Source organism: Nansenia antarctica (genome assembly GCF_963989245.1).
Source record: "Nansenia antarctica genome assembly, chromosome: 2".
Lineage (NCBI taxonomy): Eukaryota > Metazoa > Chordata > Actinopteri > Argentiniformes > Microstomatidae > Nansenia > Nansenia antarctica.
Window position 1 is genome coordinate 48190231 of NC_137675.1, and position 26565 is coordinate 48216795.

The 26565-nt window shown below is 45.1% G+C and overlaps 2 protein-coding genes across 3 annotated transcripts in view; one reads left to right on the plus strand and one right to left on the minus strand.

The window, feature by feature from the left end:
- Positions 1-278: 278 nt before the first annotated feature.
- On the minus strand, positions 279-23832 carry wipi2 (WD repeat domain, phosphoinositide interacting 2). 2 transcript variants are annotated; one of them, XM_080523682.1, is made up of 12 exons: positions 23584-23832; positions 22222-22304; positions 21235-21404; positions 20623-20719; positions 18463-18560; positions 15873-15965; positions 15635-15705; positions 15302-15409; positions 14117-14281; positions 12014-12121; positions 2039-2136; positions 279-1863 (listed from the first exon to the last, which is right to left on the minus strand). In XM_080523682.1, the coding sequence occupies exons 1-12, from the start codon at positions 23655-23657 to the stop codon at positions 1751-1753; spliced, it is 1278 nt and encodes a 425-aa protein (XP_080379808.1). In that variant the 5' UTR covers positions 23658-23832; the 3' UTR covers positions 279-1750. The 2 variants fall into 2 exon arrangements, with proteins under 2 accessions (XP_080379808.1, XP_080379809.1); XM_080523683.1 differs by lacking the exon at positions 22222-22304 and having other exon boundaries at positions 23584-23612.
- Positions 23833-25485: 1653 nt separating this feature from the next.
- The window catches only part of LOC308151939 (monocyte to macrophage differentiation factor 2-like), a gene marked incomplete at both ends in the record, with an annotated part of 15838 nt that continues 14758 nt past the window's right edge, over positions 25486-26565 (plus strand). Inside the window, one exon of the mRNA XM_080524834.1 lies at positions 25486-25514. Within this exon, the coding sequence (XP_080380960.1) occupies positions 25486-25514 (29 nt within the window). The remainder of the gene's footprint in view (positions 25515-26565) is intronic.

Genomic DNA, 26565 nt, shown 5'->3' on the forward strand with positions numbered 1-26565 from the left:
CGACTTCTTAACTTGTGAGTTTCCTAGACTAGAACTTTACATTTGAAATGAGTACTATTAGTAACGGTTAGTTAGGATCTATGAGAGCTCATTATTTCAGACACTACCCCATCCCTTCATCCAAGTGAATTAGGAGCACTATCATTGCTAAAGGAAAATCCAGGCTTATTTTTGTTAACTCTCGTGAGATTTATCAGAATAAGCCTGGATTTTCCTTTAGCGATGTTGATGGAACGCCCCCCTGGAGGAAGAACAACACAGACATCTCCCTCATACATCAACATGGATTTTAATATCATTTAGTTTCAGATGAACATTCCACATTTTATACAAAATCATTAGAAAAACGTCATGACAACCTCTGAACCCCGTCCTTCTTCAGCGGCTCCCGCCGCCTCACACCAGAGGATCATGGTAAATCATGCATCTGGATGAGACCCAGCGGACCTGCCCCGGCCTGAGTGGCCAACCAAACTAGAACCCAGAGTTAAAGCTAACCCCGAGTTTGCTTTTTTTAACGGTTAAATCCATCTGCATGGCGTGATAAAACGATTAGTATTGAGAAATAATCAAGATAATATTCAAATGATCAAGCATTGTGATGATTTAGAGTAGGACTCTCAAGCACACCTTCTTTCTGATTATTTTCATCTGTATATCTGACGAGACTATTGACAACCAGGTGCCACCTCAACATACACAGTACCATGTCAGAACACCATGCATGTTTCTCACAGTACGGATGAGACGCCAGTCTGATTGGTTACGTAGATTAAAATAGTGATATTGTTGTTAAATCAACCAATGACTGCAGGCCTCAGAGAGAAGGGGGGGGGGGGGGGGGGGGTGGGGCGTGTCCACTGAGCCTCTATCTGATTGGATAAAGTGAGCGAGGAGGAAGCTAATGCTAACATATGCTAATGTACATGCCCAGCATTCACACAGTCGGTAGCTCAGCCGCTCCCCCCTCAGCCTGATGTCAGAAGCAGAAGAAAGAACATTCTCTCAGAAACAACATCAGAACACGACTGATGGAACACACCAGCATTCTCACGGGGAGGACAGAGAGAGAGTGTGTGTGTGTGTGTGTGTGTGTGTGTGTGTGTGTGTGTGTGTAGGGGGGGCAGAAGGGAGGGACAGACAGTGTCTGTGTGTCTGTGTGTGTGTGTGTCTCTCGACAGCTTTAATTAAGCTAGCGGAGGGGTCGGCTCTCTCTTACAGCCGTAACCATGACGATGAGCAGAGAGGCACTTACACGTTCATCATCACTTCCATAAAACACAGAGGGGGGGGGGGGGGGGGTATGTATGCGTGTGTGTGTGTGTGTGTATCTATGGTGTGTAACTGAATAAAGCGGTAAGCTTCTGACAGGAGACCCGACACGCACGCTTGAGCGGGCATACAAACACACACACACTTCAAGCATGTTTTCTAGTGGTCTACTCTTGGCACATGTACATGCAAAGCTACAGGCTGGCCTGCACAGGTGGCCTGGGGGGGGAGAGAGAGTTAAACTGGGTAGAAGGAGAGAGAGGGAGAGAGGGGGGGGGGAGAGATAAGAAACATACATGTATACGTACAAACGGACAGAGAGACGCAGAGAGAGAGGCTAGGACGCTGAGCGTTTAAATAGCCCCTCGCCCCCCCCCCCCCCCCCCGTCTTTAATCCCGCCCCCCCCCCCACACACACCACTCGCGTCACATGTTCATAGCAGCACCAGAGGAGCCCTCTGATTGGTTGCCGCGGGCGTCAGTCGGTCTCCAGGATGAGGGGCGGCTGCTCGTTCTCCTCGTCCAGCCGGAGGTCGCTGAGGTCGTCCTCCAGGCCGGCCCCGCCCACCGCCCCCTGCTCCTCACAGTAACCTAGCAACAGAAGGTCAGGGGGTCACCTTCGCCTCCGTCCATCGAAAATGGGGGGAAATGATGACGGAAATGCTGGATTTCATTTATTTATTTCCCCCTCGAATGAGATGAGAAACTACGACTATGTGACCGTACAAGTACTTTGGAGTGTGTGTGTGTGTGTGTGTGTGTTTACCTTTAGTCACGGCAGTGCTGTAGTTCTGTGCCACCAGTGGGCGGTCATGTGACCCCTGCTCCAGGATCTCATTGGGCGGCTCAGTGCTGCCATCTAATCTGAGGACAGAGACACAGACAGGAGAGAGAGAGAGAGAGAGAGAGAGAGAGACAGGAGAGAGAGGGAGAGAGACGAGAGAGAGACACAGACAGGAGAGAGATACAGACAGGAGAGAGACAGGAGAGAGATACAGACAGGAGAGAGACACAGACAGGAGAAAGAGAGACAGGAGAGAGACACAGACAGGAGAGAGCGAGACAGGAGAGAGACACAGACAGGAGAGAGAGAGACACAGACAGGAGAGAGCGAGACAGGAGAGAGACACAGACAGGAGAGAGAGAGAGAGAGAGAGACGGGGAGAGAGAGAGACACAGACAGGAGAGAGAGACACACACAGACAGAGAGACACAGACAAGAGAGAGAGAGAGAGAGACAGACAGACAGGAAGGAGAGAGAGATGAGAGAGTAGAGAGAAACAGACAGAGAGTGAGTGAGTGTGTGGTAGGGGTCTTACAAGAATTGTTGAGATACACTCCAATATTAGAGGTGTAACAATATACACAAAGTGAGCATGTGGTGAGTGTGTTACCTGTGCTGTTTCATGAGTGTGTGTATGTGTGGTGAGTGTGTGTGTGTTACCTGTGCTGTTTCATGAGTGTGTGTGTGTGTGTGTTACCTGTGCTGTTTCATGAGTGTGTGTGTGTGTGTGATGAGTGTGTTACCTGTGCTGTTTCATGTGTGTGTGTGTGTGTGTGTGTTACCTGTGCTGTTTCATGTGTGTGTGAGTGTGAGTGTTACCTGTGCTGTTTCATGTGTGTGTGTGAGTGTGTGTGTGTGTGTGTGTGTGTGTGTGAGTGTTACCTGTGCTGTTTCATGAGTGTGTGTGTGTGTGTGTGTGTGTGTGTGTGTGAGTGTTACCTGTGCTGTTTCATGAGTGTGTGTGTGTGTGTTACCTGTGCTGTTTCATGAGTGTGTGTGTGTGAGTGTGTGTGTGTGAGTGTTACTACCTGTGCTGTTTCATGAGTGTGTGTGTGTGTGTGTGTGGTGAGTGTGTTACCTGTGCTGTTTCATGAGTGTGTGTGTGTGTGTGTGTGAGTGTTACCTGTGCTGTTTCATGTGTGTGTGTGTGTGTGTGTGTGTGGTGAGTGTTACCTGTGCTGTTTCATGAGTGTGTGTGTGTGTGTGTGTGTGTGAGTGTTACCTGTGCTGTTTCATGAGTGTGTGTGTGTGTGTGTGTGTATGAGTGTGTGTGTGTGAGTGTGTGTGCCTGTGTATACTACTATGTGGGGACTGAGGTCTGACAGCACAACCACGGTGTGGGGACTCGAAATCGGTGTGGGGACCCAAAACGGGTCCCCACACCGATTTTCATTGAATTTGGTAGAAAAAGTGTTGCTGATATGTCTAGTGCAAATATTTCTATGTTTTAAATTTTGACCCACACTGCTACATAAGTCTGAAAAGAGTGCTTAATCAGTGTTTAGAGTGCGCCCCTGGTGGCGAAATCGCCATTTTTTACTATTTTTTTCACAGAAATGGCAGAAATTTTAACACACATTTAACACTCCTGCAGCCAATCATATGAGCTGCCTGTCTGTCACGTGCACTTTGCATCAAGCACATGATTGGGGGTGGAGACAGGTGTGCAGGTTTGGCTGAAGATCTAATTAGTGGGGACGGAGCACACTTCGTTTCGCGTTGTGCCGTTGGAGAATAATACAAGATTGTGCGCGAGTGTGCGCGCGAGACGAGTGTGTGCGCGCGACGCGAGAGTTTTTGCAGGGTGAAACGCTAGCAAATATACTGGCTGAGTGTTCTGACAGAGAACGCTGGTTAACATTGGTCTTATTATTGTGACTAGAAAGTGTGTGACTATAATTCCATGGTGTAAATAGCAGTGGCGGCTGGTTTTTGGGTGGGGCACAGGTTATGGCACTTGTTTTTATTACCTTTCCATGTTTTACAAAGCAAATTCCTTGTATGTGTGAACGTACTTGGCAATACACTTTTCTGATTCTGATTCTGATGGGGGCATGCTTTTAAAATCTGTACCTATTACAGTATTTCCATAATTTCCTAATTCATATTTCTCCATATTTTAATAACGCAGGGTATTTGCAACATAGCAATTACCAGGAAGTGAATTAAGATATAAGATAATATGGGACCTTTATTGTTAAAACTATACTGAGCACAGTTCCCTCTCGAAAAGGTTAAATATACACCTCGTTCCAAATTATTATGCAAATTATATTTTTATCAGATTTTCCTAAATAGTCGATGCAAATGACAATCAGTATAATTTTCAAGTCATCAACCGTTAGAGTATAATTCAAATGTTATTGAACAAACCTCCCAATGATAACAGTATTTTTTTTTTTAATAAAAAACTCAAAATGCACTGTTCCAAATTATTATGCACAACAGAGTTTCAAAACATTTTATAGGTTGTAAAGAACAAACAATTGTGATGAATTTAGGGTTAGGAGGTCATATTAGGAGGTCATATTTACTGAAATCAAAAGCTATTTCAAACAAAAACATCTTACAGTTTTTCTCAATTGCTTTGGTGCATTTCTCTGATCAGAATTGAAATTCTCATAACTGTTAGTTCAACCTCCACAACATTTAGTCATTTGTGCACATCATAGTAGCAGTTTCTCATTCCTTCAAACAAATTGCAAATGCTTTTGGACATGCATCAATTGCTGTCATACAATTCTCTGCTGTTTTATAACATTATCATTTGCTTATGTCATGTCAGTCAAAATGAACTATACTTTTGGATGCTTAATAGTCATTCCCTATAAAACTAAGTCCTCATTTCATTGCTTGAGTCATTACATCCAAAAATGTTGAACAAGTTGTCAAAATCTGTCAAGCAAATTGTATACATTTCTTTATCATTTTTCCTGAAAATGTCTCCCAAATTGAACAATTTCTCTCTGTTATTGTTCACTACAGTAATATGGGTTAAAGCCGTATATCTCATGTTTACTGTACATTACTGTAATTTTACTCTGCACCACATAGACAAGACAAGGCAAGACAACCTTGCAGAGGTGGAAAAGGGCCCCTTTTTACTCCACAACAAGAGGAAGCCATGTGTGCAATGGTGATTGCAAACAATGCCATAAGGTTGAGAGAGATACAAAGCGCTGTTATAGAGGATGACAATATCTTTGGGAATATTGAATCCGTTTCAATCGCTACAATTGACTGCTCAGGAGAAATGAAATGCGCATGAAACAATTGTACAATGTGCCATTTGAACGGAACAGCGACAGAGTGAAGGAGATCCGTCACCAGTATGTACAGGTAAAACATTTATGTGTTCTATGCATACTCTAATGTCCAGTGCTGTAAACTGGTTACTTTGTGTAGTGCCATGCAGTACACTTACATGACAATTCATACTGTACAATATGTTGTCCAAAATGAGTTTTTTTCTCTCTCTCTCTATTCTGGGATAAAGTGTGTACTGGAGCTGGAGGCCAGGGAACCGCTGCACACATTCATATACGTTGATGAGGCGTTAATCTGGCAAAAGGTAGAAGGCGTGGCAGAAATCACATTGGACAGAGAGCAACCATTGATGTCCCAGGCCAACGAGGAGGGAATATTACAATGTGTGCAGCCGTCTCAGAAAACGGCGTCCTCACTATACCCTGTCTTGGTCCACACAACACAACATCTGCTGACTTTTTTAGACACTCTTTACAGGGATATAATCCCTGAGAATGAGAGGGGTCTAAATGGAGACCATCTGAACAAGTATGTTGTTGTATGGGATAATGTGCGTTTTCACCACTCAGATCTGGTCAGACAGTGGTTTGCAGCACATGAAAGGATGCTGGTGGAATATCTCCCTCCCTACTCGCCATTCCTGAATCCAATAGAGGAGTTTTTCTCTGCCTGGAGGTGGAAGGTATATGACCGGCATCCACATACCCAAATGGCCTTGCTAGCAGAGGGTGGATTCGCCACTCAGGGAGATACTTTCCTCGCTGCATTACCAGGGATGATATTCGCTGTGATGTCGATGAAAATATGTGGCCAGACAGACAGGAACGTCTGGATGTCAATGAATGATTTACAGTATGTTGGATGTTCCAATTCAGTTCCAATATGTACTGCAATATTGTTTACAGTTGTGCACAGCTCTACCCAAAGGGTGTTTCTTATGTTTGTGGTAAACAAGTTTGTATTTTTCTTTTGCACAATGCTGTGAACAAATTAGAATTGCAAAGAGCATATGCAGTAAAAATGTGAAACATAACTATTCAGCGTCTTGTACTCATTTACCTCACTAAATACAGTAATGTGTAACCCACTGTAGATTTCAAATGGCTGTGCAAATAGTGTATAGTACTGTCTTGAGCATTTTCAGGTAGTGTCACCAAGATCTGACTTTTTTGCATTGGAAAACACTTAGAGTGAACTGTCATAATGAAAACATGACAAAGCCATTTGACTATCTTGTTCATAAACAATGGTGTCAGGACTTTTCATTTTGATGACACTGACACTTTCATTGACATGAATACTTGCTTTTGAGGAATGAACTATCCATTTTGAGCAAGTGACACGCTTTTGCAGGTTAACACCTAGGTTTTGCCGTTTGTACTAATTGTTCTGAGAAATGCACTAACTGTTGTGCAAATGTTAATAGTGATGTGAGAAATGCACCAAAGCGACTGAGAAAAACTGTAACAGGTCAAGTTACATGTTAACATAGGACCCCTTCTTTGATATCACCTTCACAATTCTTGCATCCATTGAACTTGTGAGTTTTTGGACAGTTTCTGCTTGAATTTCTTTGCAGGATGCCAGAATAGCCTCCCAGAGCTGCTGTTTTGATGTGAACTGCCTCCCACCCTCATATATATTTTTGCTTGAGGATGCTCCAAAGGTTCTCAATAGGGTTGAGGTCAGGGGAAGATGGGGGCCACACCATGAGTTTCTCTCCTTTTATGCCTATAGCAGCCAATGACACAGAGGTATTCTGGTGATGTCTCCCCTCCCCCGCCCCAACCTGCAGCTGACCTGGCTGTGACCTTTCAGAGGGCCAAGCAGTATGGCACCAATTCAGTCTGAGAAACAGACCAACAGAAAATCTGCAGCAGTAGTTTTATTAACAGTAGACTGATTTTATTTTAAGTTTATATCATTCTAATAACATACTATTGTGATTTTCTTTTTTTTTTAATCTGTATTTCCTGTTTTTTCACTGTTAAAATATATTGAGCATATAATTGAGCGCTGTTTGGTGATACATTGGGCTAGAGACTAAAGTTCAGGAGGTCGGCAATGTTAAATGAACGGCTGAGGCCTGAGTGTGCTGCTAGCTGTGGAAGGTGCTGTGTGGGGGAGGGGGAGGCGAATAGTGAGTGACTAAATTGAGCGCTGTTTGGTGATACATTGGGCTAGAGACTTGAAATCACGTTTGGCTGAAAGCTGGCATCCCACTGATGGCGTGTGTCTTTTTCTGTTCCCCTGGCTACATAGGAAGTGTCCCTAAAGTTCAGGAGGTCGGCAATGTTAAATGAACGGCTGAGGCCTGAGTGTATTAGTAATAAGTACTATATTTGTAATTTTAAGGAGAGTTCTGTAAATGCGTTAATGTAGTGTACCAAAACTGTGTATTAAAAATGACAACATTCTCAATCATGCAAGCCATATAATGGTTTAAATTATAAAAACATTTAAAAACTGTTGTTTTATCTTTAAATAATTACAAAACATAAAGGGATTAAGCAGTTCTACATTTATGAATAATAATTATTCATCTTGTTCCAGAAAACCAGTTATTCCCGTGTGCATTGAATGCAGCAGTAGCTTTGGGGAAAGTTTGGAGGTGCAGGTGGTTAATTGATGTCTCCCCTCCCCCGCCCCAACCTGCACCTGACCTGGCTGTGACCTTTCAGAGGGCCAAGCAGTATGGAACCAATTCAGTCTGAGAAACAGACCAACAGAAATCTGCAGCAGTAGTTTTATTAACAGTAGACTGATTTTATTTTAAGTTTATATCATTCTAATAACATACTATTGTGATTATTTATTTATTTTTTTAAATCTGTATTTCCTGTTTTTTCACTGTTAAAATATATTGAGCATATAATTGAGTGCTGTTTGGTGATACATTGGGCTAGAGACTTGAAATCACTTTTGGCTGAAAGCTGGCATCCCACTGATGGTGTGTGTCTTTTTCTGTTCCCCTGGCTACATAGGAAGTGTCCCAAAAGTGAGCCTAAAGTTCAGGAGGTCGCCAATGTTAAACGGCTGAGTGGGGAGGGGTAGTGAGTGACTAAATTGAGTGCTGTTTGGTGATACATTGGGCTAGAGACCTGAAATCACTTTTGGCTGAAAGCTGGCATCCCACTGATGGTGTGTGTCTTTTTCTGTTCCCCTGGCTACATAGGAAGTGTCCCAAACGTGAGCCTAAAGTTCAGGAGGTCGGCAATGTTAAATGAACAGCAGAGGCCTGTGTGTTGCTATCTGTGGAAGGTGCTGTGTGGGGGAGGGGTAGGCGAATAGTGATTGGTTCTCAGTTAACAAGCAGGCCCAGGAATGCACAAAATGCATCCATTTTCCAAAAGCTACTGGCTTAATATGCTCCATCACAGTTTGATGACTTTTCAGGGTTTGACTTTTACAAAGGATATTGTATGTATTTATTTTAACCCTTTTAAGAGTATTGTCATATATGGTGAGATTACAATTATATGAACTCCAACTGCAAGTCTCACAGTGCTAAAGTTAACAAAAAGCATATCATAAACATTCTGGTTATTTTATTTTAGTAAAAAAATCGCTCTCTGCATGGCTGACATGGTGGGAGAGAAGCTAAGAGAAATTCTCGATTATGGACATGAGTGCGCCAGCACGGCACGGGTCCCACCGTGAGCCGGTCATGAAGGAAGGTTAATTGAACAGAGCGAGGCAGATTTCAGCAGAACAGAAACTTAACTGTGTGGGGGAGGGGTGCAAATCAGTGCTCTGTCTGCATAGTGCACAACTAAATTGAGCGCTGTTTGGTGATACATTGGGCTAGAGACTTGAAATCACTTTTGGCTGAAAGCTGGCATCCCACTGATGGCGTGTGTCTTTTTCTGTTCACCTGGCTACATAGGAAGTGTCCCAAAAGTGAGCCTAAAGTTCAGGAGGTCGGCAATGTAATGTCAATGGAGGCCTATCCCCAATAAGTTAAACCCTGTTTGGCCATACAATGGACTAGAGACTTGAAAACAATTTTGTCTGAAAGCTGGCATCCCACTGATGGTGTGTGTCTTTTTCTGTTCCCCTGGCTACATAGGAAGTGTCCCAAAAGTGAGCCTAAAGTTCAGGAGGTCGGCAATGTTAAATGAACAGCAGAGGCCTGTGTGTTGCTGTCTGTGGAAGGTGCTGTGTGGGGGAGGGGGAGGCGAATAGTGATTGGTTCTCAGTTAACTAGCAGGCCCAGGAATGCACAAAATGCATCCATTTTCCAAAAGCTACTGGCTTAATATGCTCCATCACAGTTTGATGACTTTTCAGGGTTTGACTTTTACAAAGGATATTGTATGTATTTATTTTAACCTTAAAGTTCAGGAGGTCGGCAATGTTAAATGAACGGCTGAGGCCTGAGTGTGCTGCTAGCTGTGGAAGGTGCTGTGTGGGGGAGGGGTAGGCGAATAGTGAGTGACTAAATTGAGCGCTGTTTGGTGATACATTGGGCTAGAGAGTATTGAGTTACATGCTAAGCTGTATCAGTGCTAACTAGAGTACTGAGTTACATGCTAAGCTGTATCAGTGCTAACTAGAGTACTGAGTTACATGCTAAGCTGTATCAGTGCTAACTAGAGTACTGAGTTACATGCTAAGCTGTATCAGTGCTAACTAGTGTATTGAGTTACATGCTAAGCTGTATCAGTGCTAACTAGAGTACTGAGTTACATGCTAAGCTGTATCAGTGCTAACTAGAGTACTGAGTTACATGCTAAGCTGTATCAGTGCTAACTAGAGTACTGAGTTACATGCTAAGCTGTATCAGTGCTAACTAGAGTATTGAGTTACATGCTAAGCTGTATCAGTGCTAACTAGAGTACTGAGTTACATGCTAAGCTGTATCAGTGCTAACTAGAGTACTGAGTTACATGCTAAGCTGTATCAGTGCTAACTAGTGTATTGAGTTACATGCTAAGCTGTATCAGTGCTAACTAGAGTACTGAGTTACATGCTAAGCTGTATCAGTGCTAACTAGAGTACTGAGTTACATGCTAAGCTGTATCAGTGCTAACTAGAGTACTGAGTTACATGCTAAGCTGTATCAGTGCTAACTAGAGTATTGAGTTACATGCTAAGCTGTATCAGTGCTAACTAGAGTACTGAGTTACATGCTAAGCTGTATCAGTGCTAACTACTGTACTGAGTTATATGCTAAGCTGTATCAGTGCTAACTAGAGTACTGAGTTACATGCTAAGCTGTAACCCGAGTTAACAATAACTATACAATTATAGTGACAATAACAACAATAACAACAATAACATAGTGACAATAACTCACTATGTCAACCCGAGTGCGCTCCCGGGAGATTAAACAAACGCACCCAAAGTCTTCAAGGGTTCAGGGCTTGGATAAGGGCTCCATTTGGGATTCAACCAAAGTGTGTTAATGTGTTCCCCAGAAAGATGGTAACATCTGAAAGTGTGTTAAGGTGTTCCCCAGAAAGATGGTAACATCTGAAAGTGTGTTATGGTGTCCCCAGAAAGATGGTAACATCTGAAAGTGTGTTATGGTGTCCCCAGAAAGATAGTAACATCTGAAAGTGTGTTATGGTGTCCCCAGAAAGATGGTAACATCTGAAAGTGTGTTATGGTGTCCCCGGAAAGATAGTAATATCTGAAAGTGTGTTATGGTGTCCCCAGAAAGATAGTAATATCTGAAAGTGTGTTATGGTGTCCCCAGAAAGATAGCAACCTGAGACTCCCCACATGGGTGGAAGAAGTCATGTCTTGAAAAAAGTATTGAATATTGCTAATTTGAAGTGAGATTCTGGTTCCTGAATTTTTTCTGATCATGCCTGATTTTTCTCAGTGCTGTACGGTGTCTAGAAAGGGGTGTCCCCACACGGGAGGTCCTAGTAATATTGTCCCACAATGTAGCATAAACAAGTATGTGTGTGTGTGTGTGTGAGTGTTACCTGTGCTGTTTCATGAGTGTGTGTGTGTGTGTGTGTGTGTGTGTGTGTGTGTGAGTGTTACTACCTGTGCTGTTTCATGAGTGTGTGTGTGTGTGTGTGTGTGTGTGTGTGTGTATGAGTGTGTGTGTGTGAGTGTGTGTGTGTGTGTGTGAGTGTTACTACCTGTGCTGTTTCATGAGTGTGTGTGTGTGTGTGTGTGTGTGTGAGTGTGTTACCTGTGCTGTTTCATGAGTGTGTGTGTGTGTGTGTGTGTGTGTGTGTGTGAGTGTTACCTGTGCTGTTTCATGTGTGTGTGTGTGTGTGTGTGTGTGTGTGTGTGTGTGTGTGGTGAGTGTTACCTGTGCTGTTTCATGAGTGTGTGTGTGTGTGAGTGTTACCTGTGCTGTTTCATGAGTGTGTGTGTGTGTGTGTGTATGAGTGTGTGTGTGTGTGAGTGTGTGTGTGTGTGTGTGAGTGTTACCTGTGCTGTTTCATGAGTGTGTGTGTGTGTGTGTGTGTGTGTGTGAGTGTGTGTGTGTGTGTGTGAGTGTTACTACCTGTGCTGTTTCATGAGTGTGTGTGTGTGTGTGTGTGTGTGAGTGTTACTACCTGTGCTGTTTCATGAGTGTGTGTGTGTGTGTATGAGTGTGTGTGTGTGTGTGTGTGTGTGTGTGTGTGAGTGTTACTACCTGTGCTGTTTCATGAGTGTGTGTGTGTGTGTGTGTGTGTATGAGTGTGTGTGTGTGTGTGTGTGTGTGTGTGTGAGTGTTACTACCTGTGCTGTTTCATGAGTGTGCATTCCCCCCCCTCCTGGGGGTCCAGGTTGTACAGGTACAGGTACCCGTCAGCCGCAGCCACCAGCAGACGTGGAATCTTCTGGATCCTGCAACACACCGTAGTGTGAGAACTAAGCTTGGCTGCGTTTACCGTTAAACCATAAACTTTGGTTCCAAAAAAATAGCTTTTGTGAATACCGTCATCAACGCGAAACCTCCTATCTGCAAATGTTCAAAACGCAAAACACAAACTTCAAAACCTTTTTTATTTTTTATTATTGACACATACTATAGTATTATAGTCAGGGGTGCACATAACTGGTGCGCCAGTGCGCATGCGTCGCCAAAATGCATGCTGCGCGGCAGATCAGCCGCATGAAGGCGCTCTTGCGCACCAACAGCTGGAACCGCTGGGAGAGGAATTTACTTCCTCAAAATCCAACTGCTGACTGCTGACTGCTGAATCACTGCAAGCCCCACTAAGTAACTATTTGCCGTCCCCTCAGCCGAAGGCCCGACGAGTAATCCATCACAACAGTCGACCGACGATGACCACGGCGACTCCCCTCACGAAAACATTCGGAAAGTATCGTAACTCGTACTTTCATTCCGCGTATCGCGTATCGCACGGTTATCACGCCGCCACGTGAAAATTCAGTCCCAAACGACTCGTCGCTAAAAGGAAAAACAACACCAAGGGACACGTTTCTTTTCTCTGAAGCTTTCAAACGTTCAGACGTTTGTTTTACAGCTTCATTATCGCACCTCGACCCCTGACCCAGGGAATATGGTTGGGAATTCTATTAGAAAAGAAAAAAAAAAGACTTTGTTGCACAATCAAAATAATGAGCTATTTAAAGTGATAGCCTACAACATCCTCTACCATGGTTGAAATTGAGGACAGTGATAACAGCAGTCAAGAGAGCAGTGATGATGATGATTAAGCTTGTAGCATAAATAAATGCTTAGGCTGTAACTTTTGGTTGAAAAGTTGATTTCAGTGTTTACAGAACAGAGCAGTGCTTAAAGAGATGTCCGTTTATTTCAGTGTGTTTAAAGAACAGACATTCAGTTAGTGCTTAAAGAGATGTCAGTTGATTTCATTGTGTTTAAAGGAGTCTGACAGACTTTCATGCTTAAAGAGCAGTCATTTGATTTTGCATTTGTTTGTTTTGTTTTGCACACAATAATTAGTTCGTTCATCTTTATTTATGAATAAATGTCGTTTTGCTAATATAAGTTATCCATGTATCCCTTTTTTATCCATCCTGTGGGACGGGTCGTGACTCGCGAGCTCGGGGAGCACCAAGCAGCATCCCTAGGTGCTCCTCTGAGCACTGGCCCTAAAAAGTTATGTGCACCCCTGATTATAGTCCCCAAACGGTGTATTATGTGAAGGGTATTCTTAACAAATAGCATTCTGCAAGAAAACGTTTTCCCCAAAAAGTGAATTCTGCAGATAGGAGGTTTTGTGTTTCGGCCATCGATATATAATAAACGCCTTAAAGGGTGAAAGTGATGACAGAACTCCGTCCCTCCTTCCCTCCACTTACTCTTCCGTTCACACGTGACTTCGGCTCAGACCGCGTCGCGCGTGTTTACAACCGTCAATAAACTTTTTCGAACTGCACATTTTAGAGTGGCCTTTTATCGTGACCAGCCTAAGGCACACCTGTGTAATAATCACGCTGTCTAATCAGCATCTGGATATGCCACAGCTGTCAGGTGGATGGATTCTCTCGGCAAAGGAGAAGTGCACTAACACAGATTCAAACAGATTTGAGTACACCATTTGAGAGAAATAGGCCTTTTGTGTACATATAGAAAAAGTCTTCGGTCTTTGATTTCAACTTGTGAAAAATTGGAGCAAAAGTGTTGCATTTATAATTTTGTTCAGTGTATGCATCACATGAATATTTATATAGCACACGCCTCCGCTGTACTGTGTTACCTTCACGCCAGTGGCTGCCAACCCGGAAATAATATGGATCGCTCATGTCCAACGATATTTAATCACAATTATAACTTCAGTACTTGCGACAGTGTTGTGCAACGCGAACCGCGGAAGCATGTAGAGTGTGTGCGTGCGTGTGTGTACTCACACGGCCAGGGCGCAGATGTTCTTGTGTCCAGAGAAGGGCAGGCGCACGGTGGCGAAGGCGCGGCCCTGGGTGAACATCTCTGTGACCTGGGCCGGCAGGTAGGTGGTGGACGCCATCAGCACCTTCCCCAGGTAGCCCCCCCACGTGGTGGGCTCCTCCGCCGGCCTGCACACACACACACACACACACACACACACACACACACACACACACACAGAACGATGAGACTGAGCAGTAAACTTGATATTTACATATAATGTATTTGGCTTGACAGACAGACAGACAGACAGACAGAGCTAGTCAGACCGACAGTCAGTCAGACAGACAGACAGGCAGACAGACAGGCAGGCAGACAGGCAGGCAGGCAGACAGTCAGACAGACAGAGACAGGCAGGCAGACAGTCAGACAGACAGAGACAGGCAGGCAGGCAGGCAGACAGACAGTCAGACAGGCAGTCAGAAAGACAGTCAGACAGTCAGACAGACAGACAGACAGAGACAAACAGACAGACAGGCAGACAGACAGGCAGACAGACAGAGACAGTCAGACAGAGACTGTCTGTCTGACTGTCTGACTGACTGTCTCTGTCTGACTGTCTCTGTCTGACTGCCTGTCTGTCTGTCTGTCTGTCTGACTGCCTGTCTGTCTGACTGTCTTTCTGACTGTCTGACTGTCTGTCTGCTTGTCTCTGTCTGTCTGTCTGACTGTCTGTCTGACTGCCCTCCTGTCTGACTGACTGACAGACAGACAGGCAGTCAGACAGGAGGACAGACAGTCAGACAGACAGACAGAGACAGTCAGTCAGACAGACAGGCAGACAGAGACAGTCAGTCAGACAGACAGACAGGCAGTCAGACAGACAGACAGTCAGACAGACAGACAGGCAGTCAGACAGGAGGACAGACAGTCAGGCAGACAGACAGACATATAGACAGACAGGCAGTCAGACAGGAGGACAGACAGTCAGACAGACAGACAGAGACAGTCAGTCAGGCAGACAGAGACAGTCAGTCAGACAGACAGACAGACAGACAGACAGACAGGCAGGCAGTCAGACAGGCAGACAGTCAGACAGACAGGCAGTCAGACAGGAGGACAGACAGTCAGGCAGACAGACAGACAGACAGACATATAGACAGTCAATCAGACAGTCAGTCAGGCAGACAGACAGACAGGCGACTTACTTCTCTTTCTGAGTCTCTAGTTTGAAGATGTGGACCGTCTCTGTGTTGCTGGAGGCAGACAGGTACAGGCCGTCCATGCTGAACGCCAGCGAGCAGATACTCACACACCTGGAGACAGACCACACACCACGCGTTACCGACCACACACACACCCTGGACCCTCTCCTGACAGACCACACACACACCCTGGACCCTCTCCTGACAGACCACACACACACCCTGGACCCTCTCCTGACCTGTACAGTGGAGTACTGAGGTAGTCCAGGTCAGCTGACTAGATGCAAGTCACTCGTTCATTCATTCATAATAGTGAAAGGAAGCTAAAAGGTTCACCTCTTCACTCCTCGACGAAACTCAAACAGCTTCTGACCCTCTGGGATGGAGAACACCCGAATCACTGTACCCTGGGGAGGGGGAGGGGGGGGGGAGAGAAAGAAAGAAAGACAGAGACAGAGACAGGGAGGGAGGGAGGGAAAGAGAGAGTGAGTGAGTGTGTGGTGGGGGGGTCTTACAACAAGTCTTATTGAGATTCACTCCAATATTAGAGGTGTAACAACACTAGGTGTCCTACCTTCTCTGAGGCTGTGGCCAGTTTGGTTCCACTAGCATCAAATGCCAGAGCTGCCAGTGGACTGTCATGGGCCGGGATCATATTCGCCGCCCGCTAATAATGAGAGGGAGACACACGCACACACACACACTTTAAATGCTTTATTTATGTCCACATAAATACAAAGTGCATTAAGGATATAAACACTAACAGTGCAATCAGTTCATTGGGAGTCATTCAGTTACGTTTGTGACTGTACAGCAACCATCGTACACATCCAATATTAACACAGAGGATGTTTCAAATGTAGGTTAACAGATACAACAGCATTACTGTAAAACTATATCTACTCTATGGGTACAAAAAGCAACGTCGTCTCCATATTGAGCGGCTACCGATAATAGCAGATATAGAGGGTTCAGTGAGTTTATTTGCTCATTAGCGTTCAATTTCCTAACAACAGACAGAAACGACACAAGTTGTTGAACATGAAATGCACTAAGATGTATGTATGAAGTGTGCAGTCTCGTTTACAGGCACTAGGGGTGTAACGGATCACCTAACTCACGGATCGGATCGTGTCACGGTTTTTGAGTCACGGATCGGATCATTTTTCGGATCAACACAAAACATTTTTGTTTTTATAAAAACTGCTTTTTCCTTGAATTCTGTAAAAATACCACTTTTACTATGTGACAAAAACCAACAACATTCAAGATGTCAAAACTGGTAATATATATATATATATATATATATATATATATATACATACATACATATATATACATATATATATATATATAATATATATAAAACATATTCTACACTCACACATTACATAATTATACTGAAATACACTCAATTTAAATGATAGGAGAGAGGGAGGAGGCGCCTGGTTGCAGCAGTGAATCACTGGGCTCTTTAAAGCAGATGAATAAACATGTTTTATGCCACTTTTAACTAAATAATAAAGTGAACCCTTATTTTGAACATGGTATGAAAAAAATGCCTACATTATCAGAAGTTGTCGAGCTACCTTTTTCGTGCCTCCCGTCATAGTTGACAGAGAAGCCAAAGTGCTCCCATACATGGGATTTAAATGACGAGGGAGGCATTTCGAGTTCTTCTCCGCCGAACAACGTAACATGATACACTTGGGCCGCGTTCGTAAATTCGCTTTGAGAGCGCCGGAGCGCACACTGGGTCCGACGTCATAAAGGGACCAAGTAATTTGATTGGACAAGAGGCGTTCCTTGAACGCTGATCAGATTCCAGAGCTGTCAACTGTCAACAAAGCCCGCAACTGTCGCGTCTATCTTTTCATGTGGGTAACATGAGAGATGTTATTGTGACTGATTTACGAACGCAGCCTTGTTGTTGTGGATTCCCAGCTTCACGTGTAGTGAGCAAACAACAGATTATTTTTCTTTCGCATTATCAACCTATCATTGCGCTTTAGAGTAAAACAAAGCCCGCAACTGTCGCGTCTATCTTTTCATGGCAACTCTACATTGTGATTTACAAGAGATATTAAGTAATATTATTACTTGTTAACAGTGATACAGTATATAGGTTTGCTTCTCTGTCCACTTTATCCAAGCTAGACCCCCTGTATCATTAGGTTCTAAGATACATCACCAATAGTGCCTTCAGGACCCATCACTGTACACTGTATAGTCTGGTTGGATGGCCATCTCTTTCTGTCAGAAGGCTCCAACACTGGTACACTCTTGTGTTTAAAATCATCTCTGGCTTCTTACCGAATTATCTGGGCCTGAAGTTCATCCCTATACCGAGTGGCTCGGGTCTCAGGTCTCGTAGATGGCTACAATACAAGGTGCCACTTATCATGAACAATGTTGGAAGGGCAAGCTTGTCTTATTATGGCCCTTGGTCTTGGAATGACCTACAGACTACTTTTAAATTAGAGGCCCTTATTTCCATAAGTATCTTCAAGCGTAGATTAAAGGATGTGGTCACCGCTCGCTGTACCTGCTTTGGTTAGACTTCTCAATGTTTTAATCACCTTGTAAATACCCCTACCATTGTTTGTCTATTGTATTGTTGCCACTGTCTTATGTCCTGTCTTGTTATCTGAACAGTTTTTTAAGCTACTATTTTGACCCTGTCTTGGCCAGGTCTCTCTTGTAAAAGAGGTTTTAATCTCAATGTGACTTCCTGGTAAAATAAAGGTAAACATTTTTTTTGCAATTGATCCGCGGTACACACGCGTTCCGAACCGTGGAGGGCGATCCGAACGGATGTACACCCCTAACAGGCACTGTCACTAGACAACTGTTGGCAACTGTGAGGACCACTTGATGTGACGTCGTCGTGTTTACAACCTGTTGCGCATGTGCCAAATAAATCTGTTCTCCTTCCTCCAACGGTACTGTGTTGACGTGTTTCTGTCCGGACTGCATGGCTAGCTCTATTATGTCCATGTAGGCTAACACACTTAACACGTGTGGAGACGACCTGCTAGAACTAAACAGACGGTCTGTCACACTGGTTCATACAGCTGGAGGAAACGCTGGGTTGAACAGAGCGACAAAACACCACACACAGAACTGCTGAATGAGAGTGTGTGTGTGTGTGTGTGATGACGTACCAGGTTGACCGTGTCAAACACTTGGACCTCTCCTATGGTAGCGCTGCCGGGGTACGCCAGGTAACAGTTCTCATTACTGATGGAGAGAGAACACAGCCCTGCACACACACACACACACACACACACACACACACACACACACACACACACACACATATTAAATGTTATCATTACATGTGGAGAGAGAACACAGCCCTGCACACACACACACACACACACACACACACACACATTAAATGTTATCATTACATGTGGAGAGAGAGCTCAGCCCTGCTCAGCCCTGCACACACACACACACACTAAATGTTAGCATTAGACACACAGCCCTGGGGGAGGGCAAACACAGCCCTACACACACACACACACACACATACACACATACACACATACACACACACACACATTAAATGTTATCATTACTGATGGAGAAAGCACACAGCCCTGGGGGAGGGAGGGAGGGAGAGAGCACACACGCACACCAGGGTTTCCGTTAGAAGAAATTGGTGCCGGTCAACGTGTCCGGGAAGATTTCAATGTGTCGGACAAACGGGAGAAATTCTGGTCATCATATTAAAATATAATATAGGTGTTTGTCGCGGTGATTAGCTGTTGTGTAGCCTATATAGGCCTATGCCATTTAATGTCTATTTCTCATCCGATACGATTAGATGCAAACTATATAATAATATAGGCTTTCATGATTCGCATGCGCTACTATGGCATAATATGTCCAGGGCTGCACGCGCGCCACACTGGGCAGCCTAGTCACCTTTGCTACTTTGAATTACGACTGTAGGCTACTTTAAGATGTTTATTTCAATTGCATTAATGGGATTTGAGTATGTAATTGGTAATTTTAAGTATGCCTAGTTTAGCTTTTGATGGCTATTTGAACGGACTGCATCGATCGATCAATGAACGGACTCCACATTACGTTAACTGAAGTGTGTTAAATAGTTTCACGACAGTAATGTACGTTTTCTATATTCTCTTTCCAGTTTTAGCCTTTTTATCAATAAAACAACGTCATTTCTATAACCACGTCTCGCTGATTGGGAAGGCATTAAGTCTAGCTGCCTGTCAAATCATACTTACTCGGACTCGGGAGTATGAGAATGAGGAGGATGTATCGGGGGGATACACACCCGTGGACTATTTCACCTTAGTGGCACAAATTAAACTCTAACACTATAGATAGACTAAATTGAACTAAAATGATGGACACCGACTGAATAACTGAGTGGGGGGAAGACAGGTCTCAAATGTGGAACAATTATAACATTTAATACATAAAGATAAAACATACACACATATATAACATTGATATCCCTAAACTCAAATGTAGTGTGGTATTGTCAACCTAATCTAATCAATCCTAATCTAATGGTACCAGTAGCCCAGGTTGTCGATAGTAGCGCACTACTCCCGTAGTACTTCTCCCGACTCAGGGCTGGAACGGGCACGGCAGGCTCAATCAATGAACGGGGTTGAGATGGCCGCTAGCGTCCTTTACTAGCCGCATCTCACGGCCCTCGGTGGTCATTCACTGTGCTCTAGCACATCCAAAACACGCAGAACAATAACCTTGACTCCGGTCACTGCAGTGGTTTTATTTAGACTAGATCAAACTAAATTAACTTACTAAACTACTCGCGCCGTTGAGAGACAGGGTTGCCAGATGGGGCGGGTTACCGCCGAATGGGCTACTGGGTTTAGCGGTTATTTAGCGGACTAGTTAGGCTGTAAATTGTCAATCCCATCTGGCAACCCTGCCGCTGTTTGTTCATCGCGTAGGCTAGTCTACACATTAATAATAAAAGAAAACATATAGCCTATATATTCGTCTTTTTTAATGTAGAAGGAATCAGAATATGTGACAAATTAATTTTAGCAAATTGTATTCAAATTGTACTTAGAGGGAATTATTTTCACCGGACATTATGACCGAATAGGTTTAAATATGTCGGACTTCAACAGATTTTATCGGACAAAGACCGGTAATTACCGGTTAACGGAAACCCTGACGCACACACACACACAAGCACACAAGCACACGCACACACACGCACAGGTACAGGCACACACACACACACACACACACACACACACGTCTTGACTGAGGGGTTATTCAGAGATTAAGTTTAGGGTAGGTTATGTTACCTGATGGGTTGGGTGGTGTCTCTCTGATAGTGTGCAAAACCTTCATGTCTCTGATATTGTGGATGTACAGAGACTCCTCCAAACACACTATCAGCCTCTACAAAGAACACACAAGATCAGCCTCCAACACACACTAAACATTATGCCCTGTGTGTACCAAGTATGTTCCAAACTGTGTGTGTGTGTGTGTGTGTGTGTGTGTGTATTTACATTTTTGCCATTTAGAAGACGCCTTTATCCTAAGCGACTTACAACAAATACATTTGTCTAAGTAAGTGAATCATCTATCCATCAGTCATTGTAAGAAAAAGTAATCTATGCCAGGACCCATTGGCAGTCATAATACTAGAATAATTAGTGTGTGTGTGTGTGTGTGTGTGTGTGTGTGTGTGTGTGTGTGTGTGTGTGTGTGTGTGTGTGTGTGTGTGTGTGTCTGTGTGTGTATATATCTGCCTGTGAAAGTGTGTGTTGTGCATACCAGTCTGAGAGTACGGTACGGTGTGTGTACCTGACACGTCTGTGGTCTGTTGTGGTGTTGTGGTGTTGTGGTGCGTGTGTGTGTGTATGTATGTGTGCGTGTGTGTGTGTACCTGTCTGTGTGTGTGGACCAACCTGTCTGTTGAGTTTGACAGCCAGGATGGTGTTGGAGTAGCTGTAGTTGCAGATCTCAGTTCCCTTCTTGAAATGGCAGACCTTGAGCTTCCTGGGCGCCTTGAGGCTGACGATGGCCACCAGGCTGCTGGAGAACAGCCTCTCCACGATGCACACGTCCTCTGTGTCCGCTGAGAGGACCACACACACATCAATCACAATCAGGTGGGGGGCGGGCTTTAGGGGCAGCTCTTGTATAAAGTGAAAACTGAAGGGTGGCGGCCCCCCCCTAAGACCCCGTCCTTTCAGTGTGTCTGCGCAAGAACCGAGAGGGAGAGAGGGAGGGAGAGAGAGAGGGAGGGAGGGAGAGGGGAGGGAGGGAGAGAGAGAGGGGAGGGAGAGAGAGAGAGGGGAGGGAGAGGGATGGGGATAGGAGAGAGCGAGAGAGGGGAGGGAGAGAGAGAGAGAGGGGAGAGAGAGAGGGGAGGGAGGGAGAGAGAGAGAGGGGAGAGAGAGAGGGGAGGGAGGGAGAGAGAGAGGGGAGGGAGAGGGGAGGGAGAGCGTCATACCTCCAGAGGGAGTCGAGGTGGGACTAGAGAGCACTAGAGCGATACGTCACCTAAGAGCTTCGGGGCAGGTGCTCTGCTGGATGTCAGCTCACGTTAGCGGTGCTCTGCTAAGCTGAGAGAGTGAATGCGGTGTGTGCGTCAGCGGTGGGTGCGGTCGAAAGGGCTATGTGGCTTCTGAACGGCTAAATTCAGATGATTACACTTGGTAGTGATTGTGGGACACGAGGCATCGCTATTCCTCTCTGAATGACTGCGTCGGCACTAAAGCACGGGGGAACATTAAGAGTGAAGAAGAGTAGAATCTAAATCTCACTCTACTCCGAGAGGAACACGGCTACTCACGACACTCGTACAGACCCTGGGACGCTCAAAAGGGTAAAAAACTGAAACTGAGAGACAGTGACTACACAGAGGGGTACTCATACAGGAAGGTACTCACTACATTCATATATCTGCTCCAACTTGTCCACAGATGACAGGGAGAAAAACTTGTAGCCTGACTTGGTACCAACAGCTAAGGACCTGGCGAGAGAGACACAGACACACACACACAGGTTAGCGTAGCTTAAGCCGTGGAGAGAGAGAGAGGAGACAGAAAACAACAACCCCCACCTACGCACAGACTGAACACACACTGAACACACACTCACAGAAACAGGGCCAAGAGAGAGGGACAGTCAGTCAGACAGAGATGCTGGCAAGATACACAGAGGCGCGATAGGCAGAGAGAGAGAGAGAGAGAGAGAGAGAGAGAGAGAGAGAGAGAGAGAGAGAGAGAGAGAGAGAGAGAGAGAGAGACAGGCGGGGGCACAGAAAAGACCTCAGTCCCTTGGTCATTCAGTCTGTGACAGTGCTGCCTGCCTGTGTGATGGGATGGTGACAGTGGGCTGGTTATGACAGCGGTCGGTCACATGGGATGTGGTGTAACAGTAGGCCTGGGGTGGTGGTCAGACTGGGGTGGTGGTGATCAGAAAAACACCAACAAAAAGTGGACAGCAGTGCCAATCATCTACGTCACTCATTTATACACTCCAATTCCGTTACTTTAAACAGTATCTCTTTCCCTCATTCCGTCTTTCTTGGGGATATTAAGCAAACCATAGTTAGCCAATTAACCAGGCTTTAATCACGAGGGTAAACAGATTCCTCTTTACTAGTTACTTTCACTTTGTTAACATTAGCCAGATGGCTATGGTTGGTCAACAATGTGACACAACGACACAAATGCAAAACGGTGCAAAACGTTGGCTAGATAAACACATATCAACAATACATATAGAACCAGCTTAAGCTTCATGAACTTGTCATACAGACTGGCGAACGAACCACCTGGCTTAATGTTATCTAAATGGTTTTCATGGACGCGCCCGTTGTGCTAAGCTAACAAGCTAACCTCGGTTGACCACCCTGACTGAGGATATGTTCGTAAGTTCGCTCTGGAAATCTGAGCAGCACTCATGGAACGCCTCTCGTCCAATCAAATCACTTGGTCCCTTTATGACGTAGGAACCCAGTGTGCGCTCCGGCGTTATCAGAGCAAATTTACGAACGCAGCCAGTGGCTTCTCAGCTAGCTAAGCAAGCTAGCGACAACTTGTCGACTCCGTCTTTCCCAACGAAAGTCATGACAACGAGATGAGACACCTCGATTAGGCGATAACAACGGTCAAACCTCTGCCAGCCTTGGTAGCGTTACTAGGCCACCCTCTCCCCTCAGCCTCCCACCCAGCCTAAGTTCCCCTAGCCTCCCTCCCACCCCTTCCCCTGGCCTCCCACCCAGCCTCCCCCTGGCCGTTCCTTACGTGTTGTCCTGGTTGAAGTTAGCGAAGAGGAGCTGGCTACAGCCTGCCTCCCCGCTCTGACTAGCCAGGTTCATGGGCTCGGCACCATCTACACCGTCCAGTCTTGGCAGAAAGAAGCAGCAATCGGGGTGGATTGTGGACAGTAACAGTAGGAGACGGACGGGCCAGTGTTCACAGAGCCATCAGCTCTTCCCTTGTTCCAGAGGTGGTTGTTGTTGTTGTCCGGCGGCTGTGCTGCTCCTCCGTCTCCCTGCGCATGGCCGTGTGGTCGACAGGCAGGGTTGCCAGTTGGGATTGACAATTTCCAGCCTAACCACAGTCTAAAAACCGCTAAATCCACCCAAAACCAGCCCAAAACCTATTATTGTCAGGAAACCGCTAATTACTATTGGGCAGGTGCCCATCTCCTGCCCCCTAAGCTGTATGTCTGTTGCCAATGATGTTTGTAAAATAAAAACAAAACCTGCAAATCGTATGTAGCTACTAGGGTGTCAGTTTTAACTTCACGCATTTTGTAACTTTCAGGCACTGACAGTTTGATACCGCCTAAATGCTATTTATCCAGCCTAACCGCCCAAATGGTTTTTTTCCGGCCCAGTGTGATCAAAAGTCGCCCATTCGGTGGGAAACCCGCCCCATCTGGCAACCCTAGCGGTGTGTGCGACAGGTTTGGGATTTAAAGCGCACGCCGTCTATTTTAGAAAGGATTTGCAGTGAGGTGGGAGATACATTTGAGCAGCCCTCCATCACACACACAATAGGCCCTATACTGGTACGACTGTATGGGAAAACGTTTACCAACACGTTCTGTTTGTTTTAGTTTTACAGTATACATAAAACACCGATGCATGCCTGAAGTCAATCACCTACCACCTTTCCACTATCACCTACAGGTGGCGCTCACACACTGCGCACAGTGACGGGCAAGACAAGGCTGGCCCTGAGTCGCGACGGGAAACTGCTGTTGACAGGTCACATAACTCCAGATACTTTTAGTGGGATTCTAGTATGTGTATATGGACACAGCACAAACGTGTTACCAGGAAATAAACGGATTAATTTGTGTCTGATGACTTGGTTCATGTTATTATTAGCCTGTTTATTATCCACATGTATGCTTATAATAATAAATGGTAGTCCTATTTGCTTTCCAATGGTTCAATTTGCTATTTCAAACATCTCCAGAAGCTCCTCTATGTTCTTTCCAAATTGCACTATGCACTCAGTCAGTTATTCATAAAGCAGTCGTTTGAATGATAGCTCACACTTTGTAACTAAGACAGGAATTGACATATGAGTCACAGTAAATCAGACTTGTCTGTCTGAATGATATTAACCCCAGACGAGGACAAACGGACCCTTGAGCACCCACAGACCACCCACTACGCCTCTGTTATTGTTGGATAATATTTAATTCTCCGAGTTGGTTTTATGGAGCAGCTTTCCTCTGAGCACTGCAGTGTGTGTGTGTGTGTGTGTGTGTGTGTGTGTGTGTGTGTGTGTGTGTGTGTGGAGTGTGGAGAGAGTGTGAGGGGGGGGGGGGGGGGGGGGCTCGCGGAAAGCGCATTATCAGCCAGGGGAGGGGTCACGAGCCCAGTCCCGCGGAACATCCTGCAAACATCCGAAAACTCAGAAAGAAACTCCACTTTTCTCCAGCGCGCTCGCTATTCCACAACACCCCCCTGTCTCTGTTAGTGGCTACAGCTCCCCTCTTGTCCCTACGCCTCCCAGGATAACAACATATATTTCTAACGGGTTTCTAGTCTACTACGGTATCTGCGTGCTTTCGCGTCCCATGGTTCCGTTGGACTTGTGTTCAGGCCAGGACGCACGGGGACGAACATGGGGAATCCGTAGGCGCCGCGCGGAGGGCTGTCGGTAAGACAGATAAATGTCGCCGATATGGATCTGAAGAAGACAAAATATGGAAGGTAAAATGTGTTTATTAAGAGTGAGACTGCGTGTACTGTGATAGTAGTAGAGAATGAGTATTGGTTGTGAGTTTATTTGGCACCTTCTGTTTGCCTGACAGCTGATGTGCAGCCATGCGCACTGATGCGCTCGGGGACAGAGCAAGTGAGAGAGGGGTTATAGATCGTGTGTGACTGTGTGTGTGTGTGTGTGTGTGTGTGTGTGTGTGTGTGTGTGTATATTGATCTGAAAAGAAGTGGGATGCAAAGATGTGTGCCATGGTCGGGCTTTCTGTTTTCAGTGCTGGTACAGTACATTATTTTTCAACAGACAATGGCACTGAGTTATTTTATTATAAGGACATTTGTCTTTATTTCGCAGATAGACTGCCCCGTCTGTGTGTCTATATTTCTTTATTTCTGTCTGTCTGCCTGTCTGTCTGTCTGTCTGTCTGTCTGTCTGTCTGTCTGTCTGTCTGTCTGTCTGTCTCTTTGAGGTGTAATTGAGAGGTTGGGATTCCCAGAGGATATATGAATCTGATCTCAACTGCACATGCGCACACACATACACACACACACACACACACACACATACACACACACACACACACACACACACACACACACACACACACACACACACAACCATACATTTCCACTGCCAGGATCCAAAGGGACCGATCCTCTTATATTTAGCAGATCCTCTTAATTGATGGAATGTTTTGAAGGGGCTCCCTCCTTCCTCCTAGATTAGACTAGAGTAGACTGGAGTAGACTAGAGTAGACTAGAGTAGAGTAGAGTAGACTAGATTAGACCAGACCAGGCCAGACCAGACCAGACCAGACCAGACCAGATCAGACCAAACTAGACTAGACTAGAGTAGACCAGACTAGACTAGACTAGACTAGACTAGACTAGACCAGACCAGACCAGACCAGACCAGAGTAGAGTAGACCAGACTAGATTAGACTAGACTAGAGTAGACCAAACTAGACTAGACCAGACCAGAGTAGAGTAGACCTAGAGTAGAGTCGACCAGACTAGGGTTAGTCTAGCTAATACTCTCAGAAA

Coding starts and splice junctions, on each gene's coding strand:
- wipi2 (XM_080523682.1), bottom strand. CDS start 23,657: ATGAACCTGGCTAGTCAGAGCGGGGAGGCAGGCTGTAGCCAGCTCCTC. Junction 21,405..22,221: donor GGAGCAGATATATGAATGTA/GTGAGTACCTTC, acceptor TGGTCCTCTCAG/CGGACACAGAGGACGTGTGC. Junction 14,282..15,301: donor CTAGAGACTCAGAAAGAGAA/GTAAGTCGCCTG, acceptor GTGTGTGTGCAG/GCCGGCGGAGGAGCCCACCA.